General features: G+C 42.6%; 2 protein-coding genes across 4 annotated transcripts in view; both read left to right on the forward strand.

Annotated features, from left to right (window-relative positions):
• The first annotated feature begins 126 nt into the window (after positions 1-126).
• On the forward strand, positions 127-7,425 carry mocs3 (molybdenum cofactor synthesis 3). The gene is made up of 13 exons (XM_049597084.1): positions 127-362; positions 1,457-1,589; positions 1,702-1,794; positions 2,308-2,428; positions 3,966-4,040; positions 4,240-4,357; positions 4,438-4,546; positions 4,648-4,710; positions 5,207-5,370; positions 5,546-5,593; positions 6,167-6,263; positions 6,345-6,452; positions 7,228-7,425. Exons 1-13 carry the CDS (start codon positions 270-272, stop codon positions 7,383-7,385), a joined length of 1,380 nt encoding a protein of 459 aa, XP_049453041.1. The 5' UTR covers positions 127-269; the 3' UTR covers positions 7,386-7,425.
• Positions 7,426-8,082: 657 nt separating this feature from the next.
• prkd3 (protein kinase D3) overlaps positions 8,083-26,351 on the forward strand; it is a 46,140-nt gene continuing 27,871 nt past the window's right edge. For 2 of the 3 annotated variants that reach the window (XM_049597218.1, XM_049597217.1), the window contains exons 1-2: positions 8,083-8,458; positions 9,367-10,020. In XM_049597218.1, coding sequence (XP_049453175.1) covers positions 9,733-10,020 — 288 coding nt within the window. In that variant the 5' untranslated portion in view covers positions 8,083-8,458; positions 9,367-9,732. The remainder of the gene's footprint in view (positions 8,459-9,366; positions 10,021-26,351) is intronic. The other variant, XM_049597216.1, reaches the window with a different exon arrangement.

Raw genomic sequence — 26,351 nt, forward strand, 5'->3', positions numbered from 1 at the left:
TCTATTTTTCCCCCCAAGAGTAAATCATTAGTAAAGTAGTAAATCAACTACTTGTTTACTTATTCAATTATTTTTTGTGAAACACCACCGCTTTGTACGTCACCTACCACGTGGTTTATCGTCACATGGCAAACCCGGAAGTATGTCCCGTGTGTATGCATGGTTGTGGATGTAATTCATCCATGTCCATTTACCACAGTCAGCTCGCTAAATGAGAACAGTAGCGTTGATAACTGAACGTGTTTCCTTTCTCTGTAACAGCAGCAGCCATGGCTGAAGAGGTGCGCTGCTTGAAGGCACAGCTCGAGACGAAAGAGAAAGAGATAGCTGCTCTGAAGAACAAACTAGCACAACTGGAAAAGGTACGAAAGTTTTACTAAATTCTAAGTGACTAACAAGAGGTAACTTCTCGTTTGTTCAAATAGAAGTGTCTTCTCAAAATGTTGTCGCCTCATTTGTTAGCAGTTTAGCATTTATGGTGTAAGCTAGCTATAACGGTATAAAAGCCCAGTACAGGCTACATAACGTTAGCAAACATTGCTTATAGCCATTACACATTTGGCAGCAATAACAAACCATTACATTTAGACTGCAAATTAACTTTTAAGGTCTACCTCATTGTCCTGAAGATTATGTGTAGCTGAGGGAAGATTTAACATTAAAGCACAGTCACACATAATCCCTGTAATAATACATGGAGCATAGCTATATAACATGACACCTGAAAAACACAGAATATATGCAGGTATTGTTGTAACTCCTTATGTCAGTCATCAGGAGGCACCCACATCCACTTTTGCAGGTGCTGCTGGGTACATATCTGCTAAAAAAGAGTATTGAGAAAGAGCATAATTGGGCATATTGTTCTCAAATGCATGTTACTAGTCAGAAGGAGTGATCACACAATACCCATGTGAATATCATATCAACACTAGTTTCGCCACCAGACAATCAGAGATCTCCGCCTTCTGATTTAGTTAAGCAAAGTGTCCAAAGACTGACTTGTGAGTCTATATCAGCACTGCATTACAAGTACAGCATTGCAGCATGTATGTGAACCTAGAAGGCAGTGCTGTGTTCATAAATTCACATGCTTTTGAATTAACAAATACTGTAAATCAATGGTGCACCTGCAAAAACACACAAATGCCTTCTTATCCCAAAATGGAGATGAAAAGTTTTAAAAGGTCCAAAATAGTATTTCAAAAGAGAGCACACTTAACTCACTAAATCTTAAATGCTGAATAGAATATAAATAAGCACACTATAAGCCACTTTAATCCCTCCCGATGAGGAGCTTTTCCCAAATAGCTCCTTATGTGAGACATATGGGCTGTAAAGAGAGATATAAATGTAGCTCATTATATTATAGAGGCAGGCTGTTGAGGGCTGTGCTGCCACATGGCTCAGAGCTCCTGTTTAAACTTGTTATAATTCCTCCCCTGTGTCATATCAGAGCCATACCTCAGTGCAGGAGCTGTATGAAAAAGTGACACCCCTAACCCCCCTGAAAGCCAAAGCAGTCCTCAGCAATGAGGACATCATGCGCTACAGCCGACAGCTCCTTCTGCCAGAGCTGGGTGTGCAAGGTATGGATGGCTACAGACAGTGTTTGTTCTGATGTACGGTACAGTAAGCTATCTGTCAAGTGAGATTCATGGCATGACTGAACACAACAGAGTGCATCTTGATTGTCCGCAGGTCAGCTAAAGTTATCACAGACCTCAGTGCTGATTGTGGGCTGTGGAGGACTGGGCTGCCCCGTGGCACAGTATCTTGCAGCGGCAGGCATTGGTGGGTAATCTGTTTGATTAATGCTCAGCATGAACTTGTGCCAAACAAATTAAGTCCTTAACCTTGAAAGAAATGTACTGTATGGGTGTTAGTAACAATTTAGCTGTCAACAATTCGTCTTTTCCTTTAGGCATGGTCTAAAATTAGAAATCTGGCTCACCTCCCAGTGGCTGGTAAACTAAATAAATGTACCTGTGGATGGGGAGGTTTGCAGTGTAATTATTCATGTCAGTTTCCAAGAAGATATATATCACACTCCCCATTTTAGAGCTGTTTAATGATTAAAATCAGGTACACTGAGAACACAAGACTATATTCACGGCAAAACTGAACGAAAGCAGATACAGAATTTGAGAAAAAGCAGAAATAACAAGAACTACAGACATAAAAGTGTCAGTCAAGTCTACCAAAATCACACTTTGTTACATTTGGACCCCTGTTACAGAGTTTAATCTTCATGGTCCGCCACCATTATCCATTTATTCTCAAGCCTCTCTGACTGACTTGTTCCAGGGCGCCTTGGGCTGCTGGACTACGACACGGTGGAGCTCAGTAACCTGCACAGACAGGTGCTTCATGGGGAGGAGAACCAGGACCAAGCCAAGGCGCTGTCCGCTGCCAATGCAGTTAAAAGGTGCTGACTGAGAAATGTATCCCCACACATGTGTGCCAAATCTGCACAAACAGACCTGAAACAGAGACGTTAGTGTTTTGATATTATTAGTAAATGCTCTCTAACCATGATAACTGCTGTGTTTCTATGTGTTTTGTGAGCATTTGGTTGCAATGTAATGCATGCTGGCGCTCTTCAGTCTCGCCACAGGTTATATTTGGTTGTGTATTTCTCCCCAGTCTGCAAATATTGTGTAAACATGTTATTTTAGCGACAGCTGTTTTTGGTGCCTTTCTCCCTCACAGTGGCCCTACTGTGGTTAGTACACACATTGTGCAGCCACGACCACATGAGGGCGCCATTTCTCTGACTAGAAAACAACTTGAACAGTGTTGAGGTGCTGTGTCACACATACACTCTCTTGATTTAATTGAATATTAATGATAATTTACTACATGCTTACACATCCATACTGCATGCAACTTAAAATGTAAAAGTCCAAGATGGTAATTTATGTCATCAAGATAACTTTAATTTATTTTTACACTGTTTTTGATAGTTGAGACAGACAGTAAAGATTAGGAGGAAGAGGGAAGTGCAACGGGGGCCATGTGACAAAGGTCCCATGTCCATTTTCAAATCTCACATGTTGCTGTTTGTAGTTTGTTCTTGCTTTAAGCAAACAACTGTTATGGTCCTAATATGCGTTTTGAAAGGGTTGATAAGAATACTAATCTGTTTGTTTCAAAGGAACAGTGTGTAAAATTTAGGTGGATTTAGTGGCATCTAGCAGTGAGGATTGCAGATTTCAACCAGCTGAAACTTCTCCCGTTTAAAATTCTGTCAGTGTTTATTGTTCAGGAGGTTTTTACAGGGCAGATGTCTCCTTCTCTCCAAAACAAACGGACCTAGTGATTAAAACCAATTCACACACTGAATAAAGCAGTTTCACTTTACAGTTCAGTGTTTCTCAGATGCTGTTCGCCTTGTCAGAGACGGGCCGATAGCCCAGCACCTGCAATGTGTGCTGACCTTTTTTTCTCTGATAACTTAAAACTCAGATGTTCAGGAGGTTTTTTTTACTGGGAGTCTAAATATCCACAGAGGGCTCTTCCTCTCCAGAACAAATGGACTTGTGATTTAAACTCGTAAAAACCCTGAATAAAGCAGTTTCACTTAAAAAAAAAAAAAATCTGTTTTTTGCGACACTGCTTGTCACAGAGGGACTGCTAACTATAGTGGCCAAGGCAAAAATGCGAATGGCCCTATTTAGAGCCAGTGTTTATTTTGTCCGTTCTGTCCTGTAGAAACATGGCTGTGCAACATGGATGAGGTCCCGCCCCCTATGTAGGTATAAATGGCTCATTCTAAAGTAATAAAGACATGACGACTCTTATTTTCAGGTGTTTATACACTGAAGAAAACATAGTTATTATATTCCATTTCTGCCAATATATCCCCCTAAATCCTACACACTGGACCTTTAAAGTTCTTATGATGGAGGACCAACCTCTTTGGAAATGAGTTGATATTTTTCAATGTGACTTCATGTCTGCAGGTTGAACTCAACAGTGCAGTGTGTTCCCTACCACCTGCAGCTTTCATCAGAGAACGCCTTGCAACTCATTCAACAGTATCCTGCTGCAAAACCCTCCACCTACATCTGTTACACAGACCAGCTAATTCCTTGTCATGAAACTACCCTGCAGCTGCCACACACTCAGTATTATTCAGGCCTGTGATTGCTTTTATTGCATGAATAGTATTTTAGATCTTCAGATGAGAGATGTGACTAATCATTAATGTAAACACCTTGACTTCGCTGACCTCATATATGACATTGTCGCTGATTGCTCAGACAACGTCCCCACTCGTTATCTGGTGAATGACGCCTGCGTGCTCAGTGGCAAGCCTCTGGTGTCCGCAAGTGCCCTGAGAATGGAGGGGCAGGTAAGGTAGAGGGGACTCTACATTACATTTGTAATGCCACTTTATCAGCTTAAAAGCCTCCTTGCTGTGTGTTTGTGTAGCTGACAGTGTATAACTACCGTGGAGGCCCCTGCTACAGATGTCTGTACCCAGTACCCCCGCCCCCAGAGACAGTGACCAATTGTTCTGACGGAGGGGTGCTAGGAGTCGGTGAGTCTTGTCTCCTCACTTGCCCCAGAGCCATTAAGTTTGTACAGAGTGCAGTCTGTGTACATGATAGTTGTTAGTAAATCTTTCCACTTTTCCGTAAGTTCCAGGGATAATGGGCTGCTTCCAAGCTTTGGAAGTCCTCAAGATCGCCTCTGGACACGGCTGTATCCTTTGGTCTTCTCGTCTGAGCTCCCACATTACATACAGTACCTTCCTTGGGCAGTTTGTTGTTTGATATCAGAATTTTCTGCCAAGTCATCTGGATAAAACAACTGCTGAAAGGGCTTTTATTGTAGCATTGTAAGAGATCTGAAGGGTGTTTTGTGCCTGTGTGATAAAATATAGCGAAAACAGACTGCTGACTCTGCATTTGCCATTCCTATGAGAACGCTTTGTGGTTAAGTGTTCTCATGTTGATATTGAGACACACATCAGAGAAAATACTTGCCCCATCCTGCTCCCTCTCTTGCATTGTGATGCCCATGCTAACACCTGGCCCTTATGCGTCAGCCAGGGAAGTGCTGCACTGTTTTCCTACGAAAACTGAATGTTGTTATGGTGCTCGTACACAAAAGGGGAGAGATGCCAGCTGATTTTGTGAATCGAGCAACATGATGATGTTTTTCACAAAGTAGTCTTTTCCTTGACCCGGCGCGCCAGCTTCCTGCGGACAGCAGCTGGTGATGTTTGACGCTCAAGATGCCAGATTCAGGTCCATCAAGTTGCGGCCCAAGCAGGCCGGCTGTGCGGTGTGTGGAGAGAACCCCAGTGTAACACAGCTGGTGGACTATGAGGCTTTCTGTGGGTCTGCTGCCACTGATAAGGTTGGTCGTAGGAGAGGGAACTGACAGGGTAGCTCCTGTTATGGAGTTGTGCACATTTTTGCAGGAGGTGTTTCTTACATCAACTGGATTTTGCCGTTTAATAAGACACAGTACATGTCATTATTCTCTAATCATAGGAAAAATCTCTCTCTGCCTCATTTTCCATGTGTTTCAGTGCCGCAAACTCAACCTCCTTTCCAGAGATCAGCGGATCACAGTACAGGTAGGGGATACACAGTCCAGAACAGTTTGCCATTGCATGACTCCCTGTATTTAGTGCTGTTTATTGTATGATTACTCACAATTTTCTCAGTTTTCATGTGCATTCATAAACTGATTACATCTCAGCGCTGACCCAGCCCCAAATGGGAAATGACTTAAAATGTGCCAGTGGATTTTCTATGGGAAAGAATAACATGTCCTATTTGGCAGTTAGCGCAGCAGCAGCGGTGGTGGATTGCATCTGTTTCTGGAGAGTTGGTGCTTTCAAAACCCGCTGAGTCATTAGGCGCAGAGATTGGGATCATGATTGATTGGGCTGTAATCGAGATTGTGCAAGGGGCTCCAGTTAGAAAGCAGTTTTGTTTCCGGTGATTTAAGGAAAAGCAGTTAAAATGTTGGTATGACTCCGCAAATACAAGTGCAAGTTTCAACATTTGCTGTGACTAATTTTGGTCTCCCTGTTTAAGCTGTAGATATAAATCAATGTCTTTTCCCCAGAGATAAAGCCACACCTCTCTTTAATTAAAAAGTTGTTAGTATTTGTGCATTAATGACTGTTTTAATGTGATTCCAGGATTATAAATCGATAATAGACAGCGGGGAGCCCCATCTCTTGTTGGACGTGCGCCCTCTTGTGGAGGTGGATATATGCCACTTACCTTTCTCTCTCAGTATCCTTTTAGAGCTGAAAGCACAAAATCAATCTCCTATTTCCCACTTCTATGTGATTGTTCTCCTTATATCGTCTCAAGACATTCCCCTCTCAAGTTTAGAGGAGAGGAAGAGCGACCATATCCGATTACTCCAGGAGAGAATCAGCCAGTTGCAGCAGCAGATGGAGGGTGACCGCCGGCCTCCAGGTAACATGTCAAAACACCGTTTAGGCTTCGTACATGTTGTTTGAAATGAGAGCCACTTGTGCATATTCACAGTCTACTGTGTGGTCTGGTACTGCAGGGGCCGCGGGCTTATTTTGGACGGCTAGTAACAGGTTGTAATGGGGTTGCTAGGTGACCCCTTTTCCAAAACAAGTACGGTCAACCTGAGCAGCTGGCCTGCTTTAGAGAAATGAATATTCAGAATGTGTATTTTGGTGATGCTCTGGATATTCACTGTGTTGAGCTTTCTTTATCAATGAGCTAAATTTAGCCTTAATACAACCTTGGTTTGCAAAATCAACTTAACTCAGGTTGAGTGTAAGTCAATTAATGCTTTGAATCTGATGCAAATTAAAGGTATACTACGCAGGGTTGTCCGATACGGTTTGTCAAAACACTTGCAAGTGGAAATGAAAGTAAAAGCCAACCCCAGATTCATTCTCGTTTGACTTGCTACATTGCGTTACTGTGGCTCTGTGTCTCCTGGATGCCTGCTGCTCAGGATCTGGCCCCTGCTCGCTACCTTTTTGTAATGCTCCCCTAAGCAGTGTGGGGGTGCACGCCCACATACACAGAAAATAAGAAGACAGGCAGAGGGCACAGTCGCTGCAGGAAAATACACTGTCACACACTCGTAGTGGGTCATAAGTGATGATTGAGAGGAAATACATATGTGTGAGGAAAATCCTGCATAGTATACCTTTAAGATCCACTGGTGTCACCACACTGATGTTTTCTCTTTACTGATTTTCTCCAGTGTATGTGATCTGTAAGCTGGGTAACGACTCTCAGAAGGCGGTGCAGGTTATGGAGAAGATGAGCGGGTCAGAGGTGGACAGCATCACCGTGAAAGACATCAGCGGAGGCCTCATGGCGTGGGCAAAGAGAATAGACCCCACATTTCCACAGTATTAATCCATTTTAAATGTGTAAATAAACTCTGCATTATATTTGTCATCTGTGTTGATTTGTTTTCTTCTCTGTGTGCACTGAACGTGTTGCTTTCAGGTAAAATGGCATTACTGAACAGCAGAGTCTTACAAAGTGTAACTGTGCACCAGTTCCTAAAATGTGTTGTGTAATCTACTGTGTTGATCAGTTCATCTCCATGAGCTGGCAGTTAGATAACACGTAAGCATCCTTGCAAAATCCAAGTCTCCCTTCCTGTTTTTTCTTTCAATTCTTAGAAGTTCTGTTAATTGAACTCATAGCTTCCTCATATCTAAGAAATTTAACCTACACTCTTCATGGTAAGCAGACAAAATGCCACACAACATACATCTATTTTATCTTTAAATCTCTGCTAAGATAAGTCGGGAGACAACACTAGAGACTTCTTTGTTGTTTAATAAAGCAAAGTGAAATCACTCCACTCCTCCACATTGCTGGGGGCATGTATGAACCCCTTCATGGGCCCCTAAGGACTTCTGGACCCCACATTGGAAACCAGCATACTACAAACCGATCCGGGTCGTGTAGAAGAACGTTTTTTTCTTGGCATGGACAAGTTGAAATAACGGAAAAGAGAAGCACATGCGCATTGGCCTGAGCTCCATCGGAGGCGCCATTGCTTCACAAGCACTGTAGTTCAAGTTTCCTCCCCACACATGGAAAGTCAGTTATGCGGAGATAATAAAAAGACTCCAAGCCCCAGCGACGGCCGCTGCTCTTTTTCCTCGTCAAGCAGGGGGAGTAGACACAGCTGGAAGGATAATAAGATGCGCATGAATTTACAATCTGGAATAAAAGATAAGAGAAAATAAATGGACGGCTCGGTCAGTGTCCGCGCGCCTGGATGTAAAACTTGTGTCGGTATTTGGTACGTGTAAGCGACGGGGCAGCGCTTTGTGTATGTGTGTGTGTGTGTGTGTGTGTGTGAGGTGCAGACTTTTGAAACTTCACACTCCGCTTTTCTCAGTTGATGGAGTTACAAAGTTTCTTCAGCAAAGTCACAATGGAAAGAAAAGCACCCTTCGCTGACTGTGAAGGTAAAGTATCGCTTCATATCACTCGTGGCGACGTTTGGTTGTAAACTGAGGTGAAGTGAAGACATAGTTGAGCTACACTAAAGCCCTGTGAATGTGTAAATCCAGCTCTTGTATAACTTGTTTTGCTGGCATTCTCGACTCGGGTTGTGTTCTGCCAGCAAGCCAATCGAAAGTGGGAGGGGTGCAGATGTTAGGAAGCCTTGGCTCCAGATGTTTGTTGAGTTTGAATTCTTGTAAACACAGAAATGATACGCTTTATCAACTTTTACGTGTCTTTTAGGCTGTTATTTTATTGTCTCGCGCACGAGCACAAAGGCCTGGTGTGGTAATAGCTTTGTTAAGTTTACTAAAAAGTCAACAAATGTCGATAGTAAAGTAAAAAGTAATGAATTTATAGACAGAAAAGCTCAAGCTGGGGGTCCTTTAGCACAGCCCATTTAAGTAAAGGCTATAAGTTAGCATGAAGCTAACACTGGGAAGCAATTACAACCAAAACAATGCAAAGCAACAGCAAAACAACACAAGACATAATCAAAGTGATAGATAGGAGATATTGTAGGAGAAATTAAGTTTAAAGTGTTAGATACAATTCTAGTAGACAAATAAAAATTTAGTTGTTTCAATTTAAAAAAAAAAAATGAGCCTGGCTGACTCAAATAAAATAAGTTTGGTGAACTCAATTTCTTAAATGCGTTAATTGAGAAAGCAGAAACATGTTTGTCCACATAAATTCAACTTAAAATTGTACACAAAGCGAAGATAAGTACTTGTTTCATTCATACTTTGCACAACCGAATAAGAGCGTCTCATGTGCACTACTGTCTCTGCTGTATTCAGATAGGTAAATGCTTTTCATCATAAAATAGCACTATGTGTGTTTGTCTGTGTGTGTATGTTTGTGGTGACAGGCTTCCTGTGGTCAGAGTGGATTACTGACTTCAGTAAGGAGAAGGAGCGCCACTCCAGGATATGAAGCTTGCTGCAGTAATTTTACTGCAGAAGTCTGCGGATTGTTCACAGACTTTTTCTCCATCACCTGCCCCGGCTACATTGTGTGCTGTGCTGTGTGGTGGGTGGATCGCCTGTTGCTCTCTTAATTTATGAAAAACAATGTCACTCTGATAAAAAAAAAAAAAAAAACACACAGTGCTGACTCACCATCACTGATGAGGACCAAAGATTCCCCCTACCAGGAGTCCACTGTGCTTCCTTCTGCCAGCCTTCACTAAAACCTCCACCATTCAGCGTTCCACGTCGCCATTGGAAGAAACCCAATGTCTGCCTCCTCTCCCCCGTCCTTACCTCGAGCCTTCCTCCACTCTCTCTATCCGCACCACCCGTCCTCATCGTCCTCCCTGTCGCCAAGCCCGCCCGGGCCGCTCTACACGCGGCTGTCCAACGGCAGTCACAGCGTCCCCAGCCCCACTAACTCCCGCAGCTCTTTTCATGGGGTGTCCTTCCTGCTGCAGATAGGACTCACAAGAGAGACGGTGAACCTGGAGGCCAGTGACCTATCGTTGTCCGCTGTCAAGGACCTGGTGTGCTCCATAGTGGACCAGAAGGTAAGCACTGAAGTGCACTGTCATATGATTCACCCTCTGGTTTTACTCATAAAGGGCATCTATCATCACACAGTTTTTCTCTAATGTCATCTGAAGTGAAAGGCTTTCCACAAACACATGCAGATCTACTTCAATTAGCTCGCTGTCAAACTTGAGCAGTAATACCAAAGGCAGTGGAGGACGAGCACGATGCGCCAACATGTGTTTTGCCATCTTCTACCATATTCATCTGTTTAGGTTTTGTTTTCCAAAGCAGACATCTGGGCCTCGTGCCCTAAAATGAGTCAAACACCACAGAAGCATGCACACAACAGCACCACTGATGATCCTCCAGTTACAGGACACAGTGTAGCAGCACCACTTATTTACATTGCGGTATAATGTTACTGGACTTGCATGGTGCAAATGCACACACATATACAGAGCCACTCGGTGGTTTTGCTTTGCCTGTGTGATGTTGGACCTGCTTTATTTTCCATGACACTGGTAGTGTGTTGTAATGACACTGGAGTGTAGCCTCGGCATAAGAAGTGGCTTTAAATACAAGTATAGGCTTCATCAGTTGCCATCTCGTATTTGGTTGTGCGAGAATATCCAAAGTGCAAATCAACGGCGCCAGCTTTAATTTAGCCTGTTCTTGTTCATTTGGGCTGGAAGTGGTCGGGCCAGTCCTGATCAAGGTCTGTGTCTGCCTGTGTGTGTTTGTGTGTGTGTGTGTGTGTGTGTGCGCGTCTGCCTGTTAGTAATGAGCAAAGTAAGGATGATGTCAAAACATTTTAATATTTGTTTCTAATTTGAAGTGGCCTCGTATAATAAAATAAGCACTGTAAAGCAGCAACACCACAGATGTTGTGCCTTTCTGTTGTTTTGTCTATCAGGAAAATATGTCATTGCACTACTGCAAACACCAAATACATTCACAAAAACGTTTTTTCCCATAAACTGGAACATTAAAGGAATACTTCACCCAAAAAATTAAATCAATTAGTCATGCTGTTACTTTGAAGTAGTGAAAAAACTGTTTTGCTCAAAGGCCTCCATTGAAAACAGTTAACATATTGAGTTATTGATTGATTGGGGACCACGTTTCACAACAGCAAAACTATATCAAAACATCTTTTTACAAACTCTCACATGACTTGTGCAGCACAATCCAAGTCTTATTTATCCAGTCGTATGCTCAGTACTTCCCGAACACATGCATTTTTACTAAAAAGTCTCAAGGCTCGGACATACTTTACAAGTTGAACGTTCACAGACAGCCAGCACGCATGCGCTTCTGTTCATTGTACATTTGAGGTTCTGCGTCAGCCCTCAGCACTAAATGGGAGGGCTGGGAGATGAGCTTACCATCCTCATCCTGCCGACAACAGGTAAGAGTGAAGCTGAAGAGAAGCTTCTGGGTTTGGAGTGAATGTCTGTCGATTATCCAACTTAAATCTAACTTCACTGTGGTGAGGGGCTGTGGCTGGCTTGACTGCAGTGTTTTGGAGTTTGGAACAAGAGATTGGAGCCTATGATTGGAGCATGCACAGGTGGCGCTTGCTATGCATACTCTCTGCGCAGTCACAAAAAATGGGCCACATAGGGGTCCGTTTGGACCCTTGCAGACATGGATAGATGACTACATTTATGTCACACGCACCACAGTGGACCTGGAAACTACGAATTGGCCCTTAGTATTGGCATCTGGCTTTGAAGAAAGCGTCACTAAGTTTCACTTTCAGATCAGTTTTAAAAAAAAGTTTTAACAAAAATGCATGTGTGTAGGAAGTACTGAGCATACGCCTGCATTAATGAGACCTGGACTGAGACTTTGTATACAAATGCTTTGATATAGTGTTGCTGTTGTTATACATGGTCCCCAATCAATCAATAAATCAATGCGTTCGCCATTTGTTCATGGAAGCATGTGAGAAAAACAAAGTTTTCTTAACAAAATTCAAGGTAACACAGCAGGACTAATTGATAAACATATGGTCATTTTTTGGGTGAAGTATTCCTTTAAACCAGCAGAACACTAAATGGTACAATGAGTATTCATTCATTCATTCATTCATTCATTCATTCATTCATTCATTCATCTTCTAACCGCTTCATCCTCTTGAGGGTCGCGGGGGGGCTGGAGCCTATCCCAGCTACATCGGGCGAGAGGCAGGGTACACCCTGGACAGGTCGCCAGACTATCGCAGGGCTGACACATAGAGACAAACAACCATTCACGCTCACATTCACACCTACGGACAATTTAGAGTTATCAATTAACCTAGTCCCCACAATGAGTATTGCAAATTAAAATTGAAAGTTGATCAAATCTATCATTATTGGTACAGTATTTCTAAGCATATACACAGTAGGTGCTTAAACCTCTTACTGAGTTATTGTCTTCTCTGAGCCTGTGCTTCACAGTTGTGTGGGATTAATGGTGTGCAAAGCCTGTTGGAATAATGAAATGGCTCCTGTGTGCATCCACACGTTGCTGTTTTTCTAACCTCTTGTATAGCCTATAATGATGATTACTCCCTTTGTGTCTGTAATTATCACCGACTGAATAAAAAGAGGGTGATTAAGCGAAGCACTTTCATCAGCCATCGGGATCTGAGCATTTAGGCCGGTCTGAGCTATATTTGTGTTTGAGATGATGATAATGGAAATAAGGTGGGGGGGGGGAGAATGATGAACAGCCTTGCGTCAAACAACAAGTGGAAGATAGTGAAGGAGCTATCTGGATTGAGCCTGTGTGTCCTTTGGTTCCATGTTGTCCAAGTTGACATTCCAGAGGAGCAGGGTAATGTTGTTGTTCTTTACGAGGTCTGCTGATTCTCACTAGCTAGTTATGAACAGTTCTGGTCCGCAGAGCAGAAAATCTCATCACTGCGCATATTTACATGGATCCTGTAACATATTGGCATAGTTGCAAGAATCTGTAACAGGAAAAGGGTGGGAAATTCGATGCTTTGAAGACAACCCGTAAAAGAAAATCAGCGCAGTGCATTTGCGGTGAGTGGGTGCTGATTATCTGCCAAGATGAGATCAGGATCACCTAATGCCTATGTGGAGTTTTATCTCCGTGTATCGCTTCATATCACATGCATTCATTTAAAGATGCCATGCACTTTAATAAAATATGGCAGGAAACTATCTAATTTACAGCCAGCAGTCATGGGAACTTCGAAAAGGCCATATATACAGTTAACATCTGAACATACTGTACATCCTTTTCATCATAATATACTGTACATCATCACCGCAGAACATATCCAGCCCGTTCATCCACATTTCTTCTATTAAACACTGCCAAATGCAGTGTACTGCCTCAACTATTTCATGAAATCCAGCCACATGGCTTTGATATCAATGGAAAATATGACTGTAGGCCTTCTTGCGCTCTCCGGTCCATCCCTGCCTCACTTCTTGTTCTAAAATATGCATGACAATGGTGAGCCTTTTACAAAGTCTGCTCATCCTGGCCAACTTTTCCAGCTGAGGATCTCTGACCCTGGCTTAGCCGTTGACAGTCGTCCCAGGATGCCTTCAGTCAGCAGAACCTCAGGTGTCTGTCAGCAGAGACGAGACAGGAAAAAGCTTTAGATTTCATGTGGTAATATCTGCATGGAGATAGAGTCTGGATGGAAGTATATTCCCCCCTTCGTGCCGCTGTTTCCTCTGCTGAGAGCTGGCCTGCTTCGCAAAGTGACTCACCACTCAGCCATGCAACAAACAGAGATGCTTATCCAGACTTAAATCTGTCCATTCAGTGTCAGGTTTTCTGCTGTGTCAGCTGTTGTGAACTTTCAGAGTGGGATTTAGTCGTATGTAAACCATGATGTTAACCATATCTTGGTAGCCTTCATCCTTGTGGCTGAGAAATTTGTCCATCTTTCTGCTGATTATCTGGGTCTGGGTCACTGTGCCAGCAGGGCAAGAACAGCAAGCCAGATGCACTTTTCTCAGTAGCTCTTTTTATGGCATCCCAGTGTGCAAATTCAGGCATGTTGGAAGATGTAGTTCCTCCAATGTGTCCTGTTTCTTGTCTGGGTTTTTCCTAGTTGGCAGCCAAGCTAACTTAACTCCTCATTGACCTATTGGAACAGTAAAGCTGGATTTATTGGCGACTCAAGGGGTTAACAGGAGTCCAACTGTAGATGGCTACAGTGTGAGTTTTGATTTACAGCTCAGTGATGCACCAGACCAGACCAAATCGCAAATGCAAGTTGGAACCTCTCATTTCATTTTTGATTTCAAAGAGGCGCTACTAACGGCTGTGGACCAAAATGCCTCTGGACGCAATTGAATAGACCTACAACCAATCAGAGCAACCAAAATATGTGATGTAGTGCAGAGTGACAGACCACTGTAAACGGACTACAGTGTGCAGAGATGAGCTGTGATGGCCGATCACAGTCCTTGAACAGACTGTGATCGGAATTTGAAAATAGTACTTCAACAGAAAATTCCCAACAGCTGCAGCCATCTTTGTTGTTTTCAAAAATGCCTCAGTGACGTTCCTCTTTGCTAGTGTCCCTTGAGCGAGGGTGCGTGAGCCAAAAATGAAATCATGTTGTATTGTGTGTAAACAGGGTGTCTACAAGTCCCTAAAAAGTTTTAAAATGTCTTAAATGAATCATTAATCTTCTTAATATAAGGTCTTAAAGGTGTTAAATTTCATATATGGTGGGAGTAAAAAGTACTTAAAGTCTTAGATTTAACTTGATTATATCTGTAGACACCCTTATAAAGCGTGAAGGCTCCGTAGGTTGTCAGTCATCGTCTCTAACTGGTCTCCACAGTAACTGTGTTTACACTCTTTGATTTACTTTGTGATACAGAGAGACACTTTGCTATGCTCATACTAACATAGAAGTGAAGCTACATCAAGGTAACTCGTAATGTTACTTAAAATTCTCTCACTACTGAAAAGGAGACCAGTGCCATGCAATCGATGAGTCAGTGTCTTTCTTCAACTTCCTGTTGTTGTCTTCACGCTCAACAATCTACACCAGCATCAGAAAAGAAGAGCAGACCAAGCTGACCACATACAGTCCTTGTGGTCCCAGTGTGGTATCTCTCTTGATGCTGTAGTTCTGATGTTTAGTTCGATTTTTTTAATGTCTGCTATGGCGTAACCTTGGAGCCTACAAATGTAGATGTCGTAGGTACGCCATAACCCCTTAACACAGTAGAATAAATCCAGCGTCATTCATACCTTTCTTTTTTTAAAACTCTCTCTCTGCAAGGGGTGACATTATTGATAGGTTTTATATGAACAATACAGCATGGAAATAATAGTAATATCACCGAAAATGACCAAGTAACATAAATATATCAAAATAAAATAAACAGGGTTTATTTAAGTTCATTTTACATAGACATACATTCAGTCCAATATAGGAAAATGTACGTATTATTATTAATCAAAAAGTAGAAAATAAAATTCATAGTAGACTACTTCAGGGTATCACCACAGTCCATATCAAATATAGAACCCTTCAATCATCAATACCAGTGTTACCCTTTTACCTCCATTATAAAAAAAATCCCTTCGTAATCTGAGCAAATATGTACTTTTTTCCATTGTATAAATACTTCTTAGAATTGTCAACCACTCAGCATAGGTAGGAGGATCCTTTGTCACCCATTTTCAGATGCATCCTTTTCCTACTATGAACTACAACCAGTTTTAACCCAAGAATTTCTATCAAAGCTGATCAATTATCAGTTTAATGTATGACATTCAAAATGTTCATTGCAAACAGTGGGCCCAGCCATTCTACACAAAATCCTCAGTTAGGCTTCTTGTATCTGCCGTCTCATTCTTTCACTGTGTTCTCAAAGCTTGTGACCATAGCTCTAGGACAGAAAGTTGAAGTGAGTGCTTTACTTTGTTGCACTCCTGCTGTTGTTAGCAACTTTTAAGTTTTTTGTTTAGTGTTTCTCTTCAGGGCCTGTTCCTTCACTGGCTTACCAAAGTAAAATATGTGTTTCTTTTGGTGTACTAGACAGCAACACCATGACAAACTACACTAATTCATGTCCAAGTTTCAATGAGCCTTTGTATTGAAGGTGCTTGTTAGCTCGCAGAGGACTTTACAAACCGTGGATACAATCCTGTATGCTCGAACAGATGCACCCTGCGTGCAGTTGGACAGCTGTAAAATGTCCAGATGTTAGCAGGCGCTCACTCTAAATGTATATAATGTGTCATGGCTTCAAGGTTGACATTTCATATCTTTCCTGAACCCTTTAGTTTTGAATCACTCTCATTGTGTGATGGGGTCATGCAGTCTGCAGCCTGTTATAATAGCTGTGTATTGTATAGATTTCGTACGGCTCATGCCTCTTCCTGCTAAAGACTCAACCACATGGCTTGGCCAGCATCCACAGACTAGATTTGCTTTCTCTTTGCTTTCTGTGCTGATCTGAATTTGGTTTTGATAGTAGTGGTTTTGGACCACATTCACCAACTTTCGTGGTTAAGGTCAACCGTAGTCCGGGGCAACCTGATCTTGATAGGTTCAATCTCAGTCTCTTAGAGACACTACTGCGGTTACAACTCCTGCAATCTACTGAATACTTTAAAATATGACTGTTCTAGTGTCACGACTTGGCACAAGGGTATCAACTCAAAGCCAGGCTCCTTGAGGACTGTGAGAAAGGATGAAAGGAGCCAGCCAGTGGGTGGCGAAGACCCTCCCAGTCGGGTACCAATCTTACCCACAACGGCGCATTGATGGCCCCCAAGTGGCTACACACAACTCTAAGTTGGGCCAGCCTTGTTTCAGTGGTCAGGGTCCTGACTTCTCTGTCTGGTTTTTAAGCTTGATGAATGGCGCGAGATAAACATCCATAGCTTCCACTTGTTGAGCACTTCCTGTTTGGTGTCGCCCAAGTCCTCTCGTGCAGCCAGCAAGGGAGCAGTGGCGGGACAAAAGTTCATGACTCCCTGAGAATGACTCCCAGTTAGCCAGCTGGCCAGCCTGGACAGCCAGCCAGCGACAGAACATTCCTCTTCACCCAGGCATTTTTGGAGGATGATGTGATGTTGCTCGGGATGGGTGGGATTGGACTGCTAGGAAACTGAAATATTTGAAGCTAAACACTTGCTTCGGTAGTACTGCACATCTGACACATTCTGATGGATGCTGTAATGACGATTACACAATCAACACAGTTTAGTTTCCAGTTTTTATGGGACTGTATTGAGATGCTTTCTGGTGAATGTTGGCAGCAAAAAGACTTTATATAAATGGAGACTTTACAGTGAAGCTTGGCATCACTTAAAAGATTTAGTCGCTATCAAAGGGGAAGATAAAGCTCAGCAGGATGAAGGAAGTTCTTTTGGCATAGGTAATGGAAAAAAAACATTAAACCTTTGCTTCAAATGCTACTTTTATGAATACTTTAATTTTAGCGCTTGTCCTTTGGATGTTTCTGCATTTTCATTCCAGCTGGAAATGCTGTGAAAGGCAGCTGCCTCAGCCACAGGTTTCCCTACTGGTTTTGTCAGTGCTGTAACTCCCAGTTTCTGGTTGAGGCCTGTACAGCTGCCTCTGTAATTAGTGAGACAAAGGCCTTTTGAGTCAGAAACAGGCTACGTTGGACAACGTACAGTAAAATAGCAGAGTATTATAAAAGCTGAAGGATTTGGGTTGTTCTAAACTTTTGAGCAACATCACTTCTATGATGCAAGGTAACACTTGGCACAGACAGCAAGATCGGCTCAACATTCCTTTTTCAAGATTAATTAGATTGAGTTGCAACAGTAGAAACAGCTTTCTTTGGTTTGCATTATACACTTCATGATGGCATCTGCCCTCAGGTCCTGTTTAGCAAAGGTTATTGTGTCCACTTGTGATCAGAAGATTAAGCTTTGGCAATTAAGACTATACAATCAATATATGACTGTATAAATAAAGAAAGACTTGGTCTGGGAAACAGTTTCTATAGAAAGGAGCAGGAGAGGACAGAAAACAGTCATAAGGAGAAGAAAATGAGAAGAGAAAATAGCAAGAAAAAAGGGTGCAGATGGAAAATGGAGAGACTGCAGTTCACATAGACCAAAACTAACTGAAACACACGGGAAATAAATCACCACCATCTCCCTCCCTCCCGCTCTCCCTCCCTCCGACCGTATAAGCCCACATCTGCATGTTCCTATGGAGCTGGCAGCTATATTTCACCCCAGAGGACGTCCCAACAGCACAGGGCTTTATGTGTGATATACATGAGGCCAGACGTTTCCTGGAAAGCACATTCAGCTCCTTCCCAAGAAAAAACAGGTCGCCGTCGAGTCAAAATATTCACTGTTAGTATTGGTTCTTGGTTATGGCCTCAGCCTTTTTCCAACTTAGATGGTTTTCAATGTTCATTTGCAGGCACGGTGATGTATTCCAAAGCCGTGGAGTTGACTAAATCGATATCACAATTGGGATTGCTGGAAAAAAACCAAAACCTTCCATGTACAACTCAAAAGCCTCCTTGCGCAAGGAATCTATCAATTTCCCCAGTCTTGGAGTAATTTGTGGAAAAGGGAGAGAGAGAAGAAAAAGGGGAAAAAAATATCTCTGAAGTTAAGTGAGCTAAGTAATTTCTACCATCTGTAGTGCACATTTCTGCCGCCTCGCTCTCCTCTAAATGTAAAGTGGCAAGGCAGAACACAGGGCCCGGCCACAAGAGTTAGAGAGAATGACAGAGTGGAGAAGAGTGGTCCTCTCTAGGGACAGGGGGGACAGCCCCGTTGGCAGGACTTGCATGGGGCACAGAGGGGGTTGCAGCCACCGTATGGCTGATGCCTTGCCGTTAAGTCGGTGCCAGAACCATCAATTGAAGGCCGCTCTTGCCACCATGTGTGGCTTTGCTTTGGATTCTCTGCCCAAATGCCCTTCACCATACTTGACTTTTGCCAGTGGTGGGAGATAATCTTGCATCACTCCAATCTCTGTTAATGCTGGCCGAATGGGTTTTGATTGTGATTATATGAAAGTGGAAGGCAGCGGTAATATTGGACCATTTAATACGCGGAGGAATCCTGGTGACTTTGTCCTTGTGAAGCCAACCACGTGTGGTGATTTAGGGGCACTTCCTGTGACACTCCACTTGTTTCCATTCATAAATTTGTAACCCTAGCATAACACAGTTCACTGCAAGAGGATATCTCATTTCCCTTATTAATTTACTCATTAACGGCCTCAGTTTCTCCTGGAGTCCTTCGTTGCACTTGTTGTCAACCTCAGCACACTTACAGCACCTCAACCATGACAAATGCTGAAGAGGAGGGGTCGATTGACACGCACACAGACCTTTTTAAGATATTAACCTTCAGTTATTTGACCTGGTTAATCGCTAATGTCACTTTTTTGACTTTTTAAGCTCAAAGGGCCAGAACAAACAGATGTTATAATCATGATCTTAGCAGATGTGTTAACGTGCCAAAAATGTTTCCAGCATCCTGCAATGAAGACCACATGGTTTCTGTTGTAGCTACACAGTTGTATCAGCGTGGCATTATTGATCCCTGCAGTCAGAGCAGGTTGCAGAATGTCTTATTCTGTGTTGTTTTCTCAGCACTGTTTGCCTTTCCTGTCTTTCAGCGAAGTGAGTGATCTGTCAAACTGATAGGAAGGTGGTGAGGGGAAGTGCAATTACATGTTGATACAACAAGAAACCTTCTGTGTTGTTATGAAGGGAAAAGGTCTTAAGAAACACACTAATGAAAAGCACCGCAGGTCAAATGGAGAGAAAGTATTACAATTCCACTTTTGTTTGATCGGCTTGTTTGAGCATATTTTAAACCCAAGGGAAACAGTCAGCATGACTCCTTTTGTCGCTGTGTCTCTTTTCCCCAGCCGCACTCGCTGTTCGGTTAGTTCCCCTCAGAGCCGCTCCCTGTTTCCATATTCTCTCTGCCTCCTAGCTCTCCAATCTGCTGTGGTCGGCAGAGCAGCACAGTCTGTTCACTCTGTGTGCCTGCGCTCAAATGGCTTTTCTCTACACTGCACTTGCCATTATTCTTGTCTGTGTGTTTAAATGTTCGGAGCAATTGCCTTTTGGCGTCTGCGTTTTGAAGTAGGGGACAGCTTGAGTGTTGGAATTTGGCTCGGCTGAGTGTTTGGTTTAGTTTTGTTAAGTGAGGTTCTTTTACATAGGTACGATTGCATTTCCGCGGAACTGCTAATTCAACAAAAGGACGTCTGTAAAAGTAAGTCCTCGTTATTAATCATAAAGAAAGAGAAAACCTCAAGCAGCTTGCGCCTGTCTGCTTTTCTGTAACACAGAACCTGCAGCAATTATTAATGTTTCTGTTGAGCAACAGCAGTGTGTTCCTACATCCTGCTATTACCACTCACCTTATGACCCCCTGCTCTGCCAGAACAAGAGAAAGTGCAGTCGCCATCAATCTCACATAAACTCCCCCCCAGGTTCACCTGTTTATTTGCCCCGTGTGGAGGTGAATCTGGCGGCTGTCCCCTGCTACCCCAGGCCAGAGAGGGTGAGATGGAGTGCGTCCTGCAGTATATCTGTGAGGCGGAGGCGCTGGCGGAGGATCGCAGCGGGGCTATAACTCATCAGCAGTGTGCGGGGGCCTGGCCAAGCATGTCTTAGATCACACTGCTCTCTTCCTGAGAGGCCTTAGATCCTGTGACTCAGCCTTCCTCTTCTCCACTTGGCCTCTAGACACTGTTAATGCACACACACACGCTCATGCAGTGCATACACATATGCATTTGAGCAAGCACCCACGCAAGGGCAGTCATTGAAGAGAGATGTCATACATGTGAAAAAAAAAAAGAGATGCTATTAGGCCAAAAGCCACCTGGCTCTCATTGGGGATACAGTGGCTAGCAACCAAACGCTGACCTCATCACCATTATCTCCACTACAGTTGAGCAGTTTTGTACTTTAGGCCAAATGACCACAGAAGAGTATTGTTTCTCTGAATTCAACTAATCAAAAGCCTGGTTGAATAATTGCGGGATTTTCTTTGGAGAGCAACGTTTTGTAAAACCAGGAAGAGATTTGGCTGGAAACCATCAGCCACTGCGGTTGATGTAAATTGGGTAAGCAGTATAGCTTTGTTAGCGTCTCCTGATGATTGAGAGAGGTCTAGGATGACAGGTGTAGAGTCTCCTACTACACTGTGGTCTGGACAAGGCCCTGGACCTAAGCTCAGTGGTTAAGAGTTGTGATTCCACCTTGTCTGCACCAGAAATGGATCCACACACATGCTTACATAGGCTACAATCACACACACACACACACACACACACACACACACACACACACACATATGCAGCTCTCAGCTTACAGTAAGAAGGAAACCAGCAGCGAATTCATTGCATATAAACACTTGGCACTTTTTCAAACCCCTGCGTCTCCCCTCTTACGAGCCAGCTATGCCTCAGCCAGGCTGCAGTGTTCACACTTATCTGAAACATGCAGGAAAAGACAAGATGGTGAGAAGTGGTCCAGGGCTCTGAGATACTGCTCAAACAATAAGTTGTAAATTAAGCTGTCATTATGCTATGTTTTGTCCATACAAAGCAGCTGCGTAAAGCGGGGAGAAGCTACAGCTGAGTGACGGTGAAGATTTTCAGCTTGTGTGGTGTGTGTTACAGTTTTGAAAGTACATTGCTACGGTGCGATGCACACTGAAATTGACTGGAGCGCCAGATGTATCTCAAGTAAAGCTTTAATTCCACGCTTGGCTGGAACTCTGAGAAGCGTCAGATATCATTTGGCTTGGATCTGTTGTTTTCAAGATACAAACCACCGTGTTCCACGATGACACAGCCTCATACAGTAAAAACCTATGAATGAACCATGAGCCATGCTCTGCCACATGGAAGGAAACAAGTTAGTCAGCCCGTAGAGTGAGAAAGTCACAGCTTTTCTTGCCGTTGTCCCACCAAATGAGTTTCCTTTCCGCTACATGTGGCTGCTTCAGTTGGTTACGCTGAGCGGAGTCTTCCTTTTGCCGCGGAAAAGATGCTGACTTGACTTCAGGAGGAGCACATGCTATCTATGTCTTTATGTTGCGGAGAGTGCTGGGATGAGTTTGCATGATCCTGCAAGTATACAAAGATGCCTGCTGAAATATAAACCATATGAGTGTAGTGCTTTGTCAGTCAGTGACACAAAGCCCCCCCTCCTGCTCTTTCTGCCTCCAGCTGTAGTGTGTTTTTCTTGGCCTGTTCTAGCAAAGAGAGGAGCAAACAGTTTTATATAATGTACCATTGAAATGAAGCATGCATCTTGGCCTTTCTTTCCATGCACTGGCTGCAGAGCAGAAGAGAAGCACATATGCAGTCGCTTGACTCATCACAGACAGGTCAGGAGATCTACAGGATATTGTAACACCCTGCAAAATCATTTAAAATACCTCGCTAAGTGAATAGAACAGTGGGTGGTGTGGTAGATGCTGTCACCGTACATCTCAAAGCTCTTTGATTTTGTGTATGTTTCACCTGTTACAGTTGAGTAAAGCTCTTCAATTCTCCTAAGATAAGTTCATTAAAATCAAAACTAAGCTGATAAATCTGAATCAGAGACTAATTTTGTTACAAAGTTGCATAATTGCCTAGAGTTGGTTCGTGTTCTCATGGCAGCATTTACAAGCGGACCAGATCAAATGCTTTGCACGAGAAAGCTGCTCTTGATTGGTTAGACTTTCCATGCAGGAAAAGTCCAGTGAGTTAACAAAACGTTGAAGAAGAGTACACTTGCAAGATAAATGCGACACTTTCTAATGTCACAATGGAGGGACAACTACGCAGGTTGATTTTAGCGCTGCTCATCATGCACTATATTGCTGTCATTGTTCATGTTAGTCAAACCATACAGTTTGAAAACGAGGCGTGGCTCCAACTAGAAAACAATATGTTGATGCATTGGATGCACTGAATGCACATATTAAAGCAGTACGGCGGGAAGGCGCACATTAATAATCTTCCAGGACTGCTCATATTTAACCCAAACAATGTGAAATGCAACTGCAGTTGATTCAGATTGAGGTCTGAACACGTTGTCACTACAAACTAACTGCACCAGAGTTTGTCGGTAACCGGACCGAGACCACCTCTTCAAGAAGGTCTCGGTCTGGTTGTGTTGGTGTGTACCCGAGTGCAATTGCTGTGTTCACACCTGCCCAAACGAGCCACATTTAAGGGGCAAATGAACTTGAGTTTGATTGAAGCGAACCGAACAGGGCAGGTGTGAAAGCACCCTTATATGGAAGCTGTTTGATATAGTACATAACATGGTCGCAACCCTGTAGTAACCAAATTTAAGGATTCCTTAAGAGGATCATGCATTTAGTCGTGTGTTTTCGTGTGTGTGTGAGCATGCATATCTGTCCGCAGCTAATCCCACAAACTACTGGACCAATCAGCCTCATATTTTGTGTGCACATTTATGACTGCATGCTCAAGGATCTCTTGTAGTTGCAGGAATTGTTGGAGTGCTGACTCCACATTGCTGTTAATGGGCCAGTAGGGGCTACAGGTTTTCCAGAAATTGGCTTGCCTTAAATAGTTTGTTGCTGGCCTTTTATAGGGCTTTTTTTATAGAAAAGTTTGGTCTCATTTTGAACAGCAGCATCTTCAGATTAATTTCATACCAGGTATGTTATGATCTACTAAAGGTAGGTACGTTACAAGATGAATAAGTCCCTGTCTGACTGCAGGGGAGCCAGGAGGGACAATTCCAACGGGCGGAGTTGCGCCATGTTCTGGTTGCCATGGCTGCGAGCGACCCAGTGTTGTATTAAAGTCTCTTCCCCTGTCAAAAAGTGTTTCCTTCCTCTTAATGCGTAGCAACCCCCTTAGTGGTTAGGGTAAGGGATGAGGTTTGGTTCACGTTTAGGTCGGGGGAAACATATTGAATTTTGTCAATTTTGTAACTTTTCTTGATGTTTGTGCTTCTACCAGAAGTAAATACGTAGGCTATGAAGTTAAATGGTTTCCTCTTTGGTGTACTGTAGTTATGTTTATTGTTGTTTGTTCCTACTTTGTTGTGCTATAATTACATTATAGGCTGTCTGTATTGTACGTAAAGTGCCTGTTAGTATGAGAGATCAATCTGCTCTTTGCAATGCGCCAAGGTTCCGTCAAAGATAGTCGAGGCGCGTATTTTTATGAGCCTCTGGGACACTTCTGGGACGCTTCTGACACCAAGTCAGTCAGTTATTTATGAGACCAGATACTGAGTTTCTTGTTTCCTTCATGTAGTCGTGATGTGTGTGTTGCATTCCAATCCATTTCTCTTGCATGATGTAATTCAAATAGCATTTATTTCTTGCTTCAGATGAAGAATTAAAGCTTTGATTTTCTCATTAACGATTATCTTTCATCTCTAAAGGTCGCAGTAGGTTACGTAGCGATGTGTTAGGTTCTTGTGTGCTTTGATGGTTGTGGTAGAACTTCAACACGCTATGTAAGATTTTCTGCTCACCGCCGATTCCAGTCAGTTCATTAGGTTTGGAACATTGCCTCTCCCTGATGGTAAAAGAAACACTGTCTAAGTAGAATGTATGTTTATATTGACTTTGTTTCATACATACATTACAGTGAGGACATCTGCACCATCAAAGTAAATTATTTAGAATCCATGCAGCCAAATTATATGGAAACTGTTAATGGACGACCAAAAACACTTAATGTTGAACAAGACAGTGGAAAACCAGAGTGTTTCCAGTGTGCCCTTCTTTTGATGCCTCACTCCAAGTGACAAATGAATTATGTTTATGCCCACTTCTGGTAATTGTGTCATTCACTGTGCATGTGTTCCTTGTCCCTTGCTGTGTGGAAAACATTTGCTTGGTATTACATTAATAATATGTAATGAAAACAAATACAATTCCGCTGTTGACTTTAATAAATTAACACAGTTTTCCACACAGTGTTTGATGTGACTTGGGCAAAGTAATTACACAGTTTTCCCCCCAAGGTTCGCGTGAGCGCATAATTGGATTTTCCAATGCATTCATTTGATGACTTTTTGAAGTATATTTCCCTCTGTTGTGGGCATTAACATACACCTCAAAGTTAAACAATGGTTTCCTCATTGTTTTGACATTAGAAAAAAGTGTTTTCCTATTTGTGAAAGTCTCACCATGGCTCAGTGGAACTTACGGTTTCATGACTTACTGTGGAGCATTCAGCACATGGTGTCTATTAAATCTGCTGTACATCAAAACTCATCAAGCTGTGGTTATGTACCAAGTTTGAATGTATATGTAGTTTCTCCTTTTAAGGTGTTCTAAAGAACTCTTCAAATATATCAAACAGAAACACATAGAAATCAACATCTTGTGTTTTCTGGTGGAGGATCTGTGGGGCAGTGTGATCTGTGTCATGGCACTATAAAACAGTTGCAGGGCTATCAGTCAATGGACTTATTTATCTGTTGAAAAAAAGCTCCGTTTATCATACTGACCTTGTGACAGTCTTTATCTTGCCACCTCAAGCTAAATGAACAATGGCCTCATACCTCCTGACTCTGGTTAGATGTTTCACAAGAGCTCAGTACCTTGATGAAAATCTTTAGGTCTTGTCCTCTGCAGAGAGGTTAGATAATCCTAAACTCTCTACTATTAATACCAACACGGTATAAGGCTCAAAGGCAACAAAGGTAGTTGCTGAGTGAGAGAATTGTTTATTCACCTTCAACAGTTTCCCAGCTGGACTCTCGGATTCAAATTGGCATCAGAACAAAATACTGCCTAAAGATTTCCATCTACTATAGCATTTTCAGGTTTATGTCTCCAGGTTCACAAAAACAATACCTTAATGCAAAACATATCCTGTACCGGGTATAGAAGTGCGTTTGTTCAGTAACCTCACATAGCAAGACCCGTGTCACTCCTAGATCACAAGGGTCCGAAGAAAATCTTGTCAGAAGATTTGAATTGTGGACACCTTTGGTTAGATTTCTCAATGTAAGTGTACATTTATTTCTCTGTGTTATGACAGCTTTGTGCTTTTCAGACTAAAAGTTATGATGATGAGTAACTCACTGAGTAAAAATAAAAAGTGGCGCACATGATTATCAAAAACAAATCACATAACAGTGTGATGCCAGAGATCACATGACAATCATAGAGAATTACAAAACTGGCATTTTCAAGAGCATTTACTTTGAAGAGTGTTTCTGAAAAGGGCCATTGTTAGAGGCCCAAAACACTGTGTTACTGTGGGTGAAAGACTTTGAAATACTAAGAAGAAAACAACGCATTTAAATCCATTAGTGCAGAGCTGAAATCATGATTGGATTAATCACAAAAAACATCAGTTTTCAGTTGATACAAATTACGTGACAAACAGCCTCTTGTTAGC

This window comes from Epinephelus fuscoguttatus, linkage group LG14 (assembly GCF_011397635.1).
Source record: "Epinephelus fuscoguttatus linkage group LG14, E.fuscoguttatus.final_Chr_v1".
In the NCBI taxonomy this organism is placed as follows: domain Eukaryota; kingdom Metazoa; phylum Chordata; class Actinopteri; order Perciformes; family Serranidae; genus Epinephelus; species Epinephelus fuscoguttatus.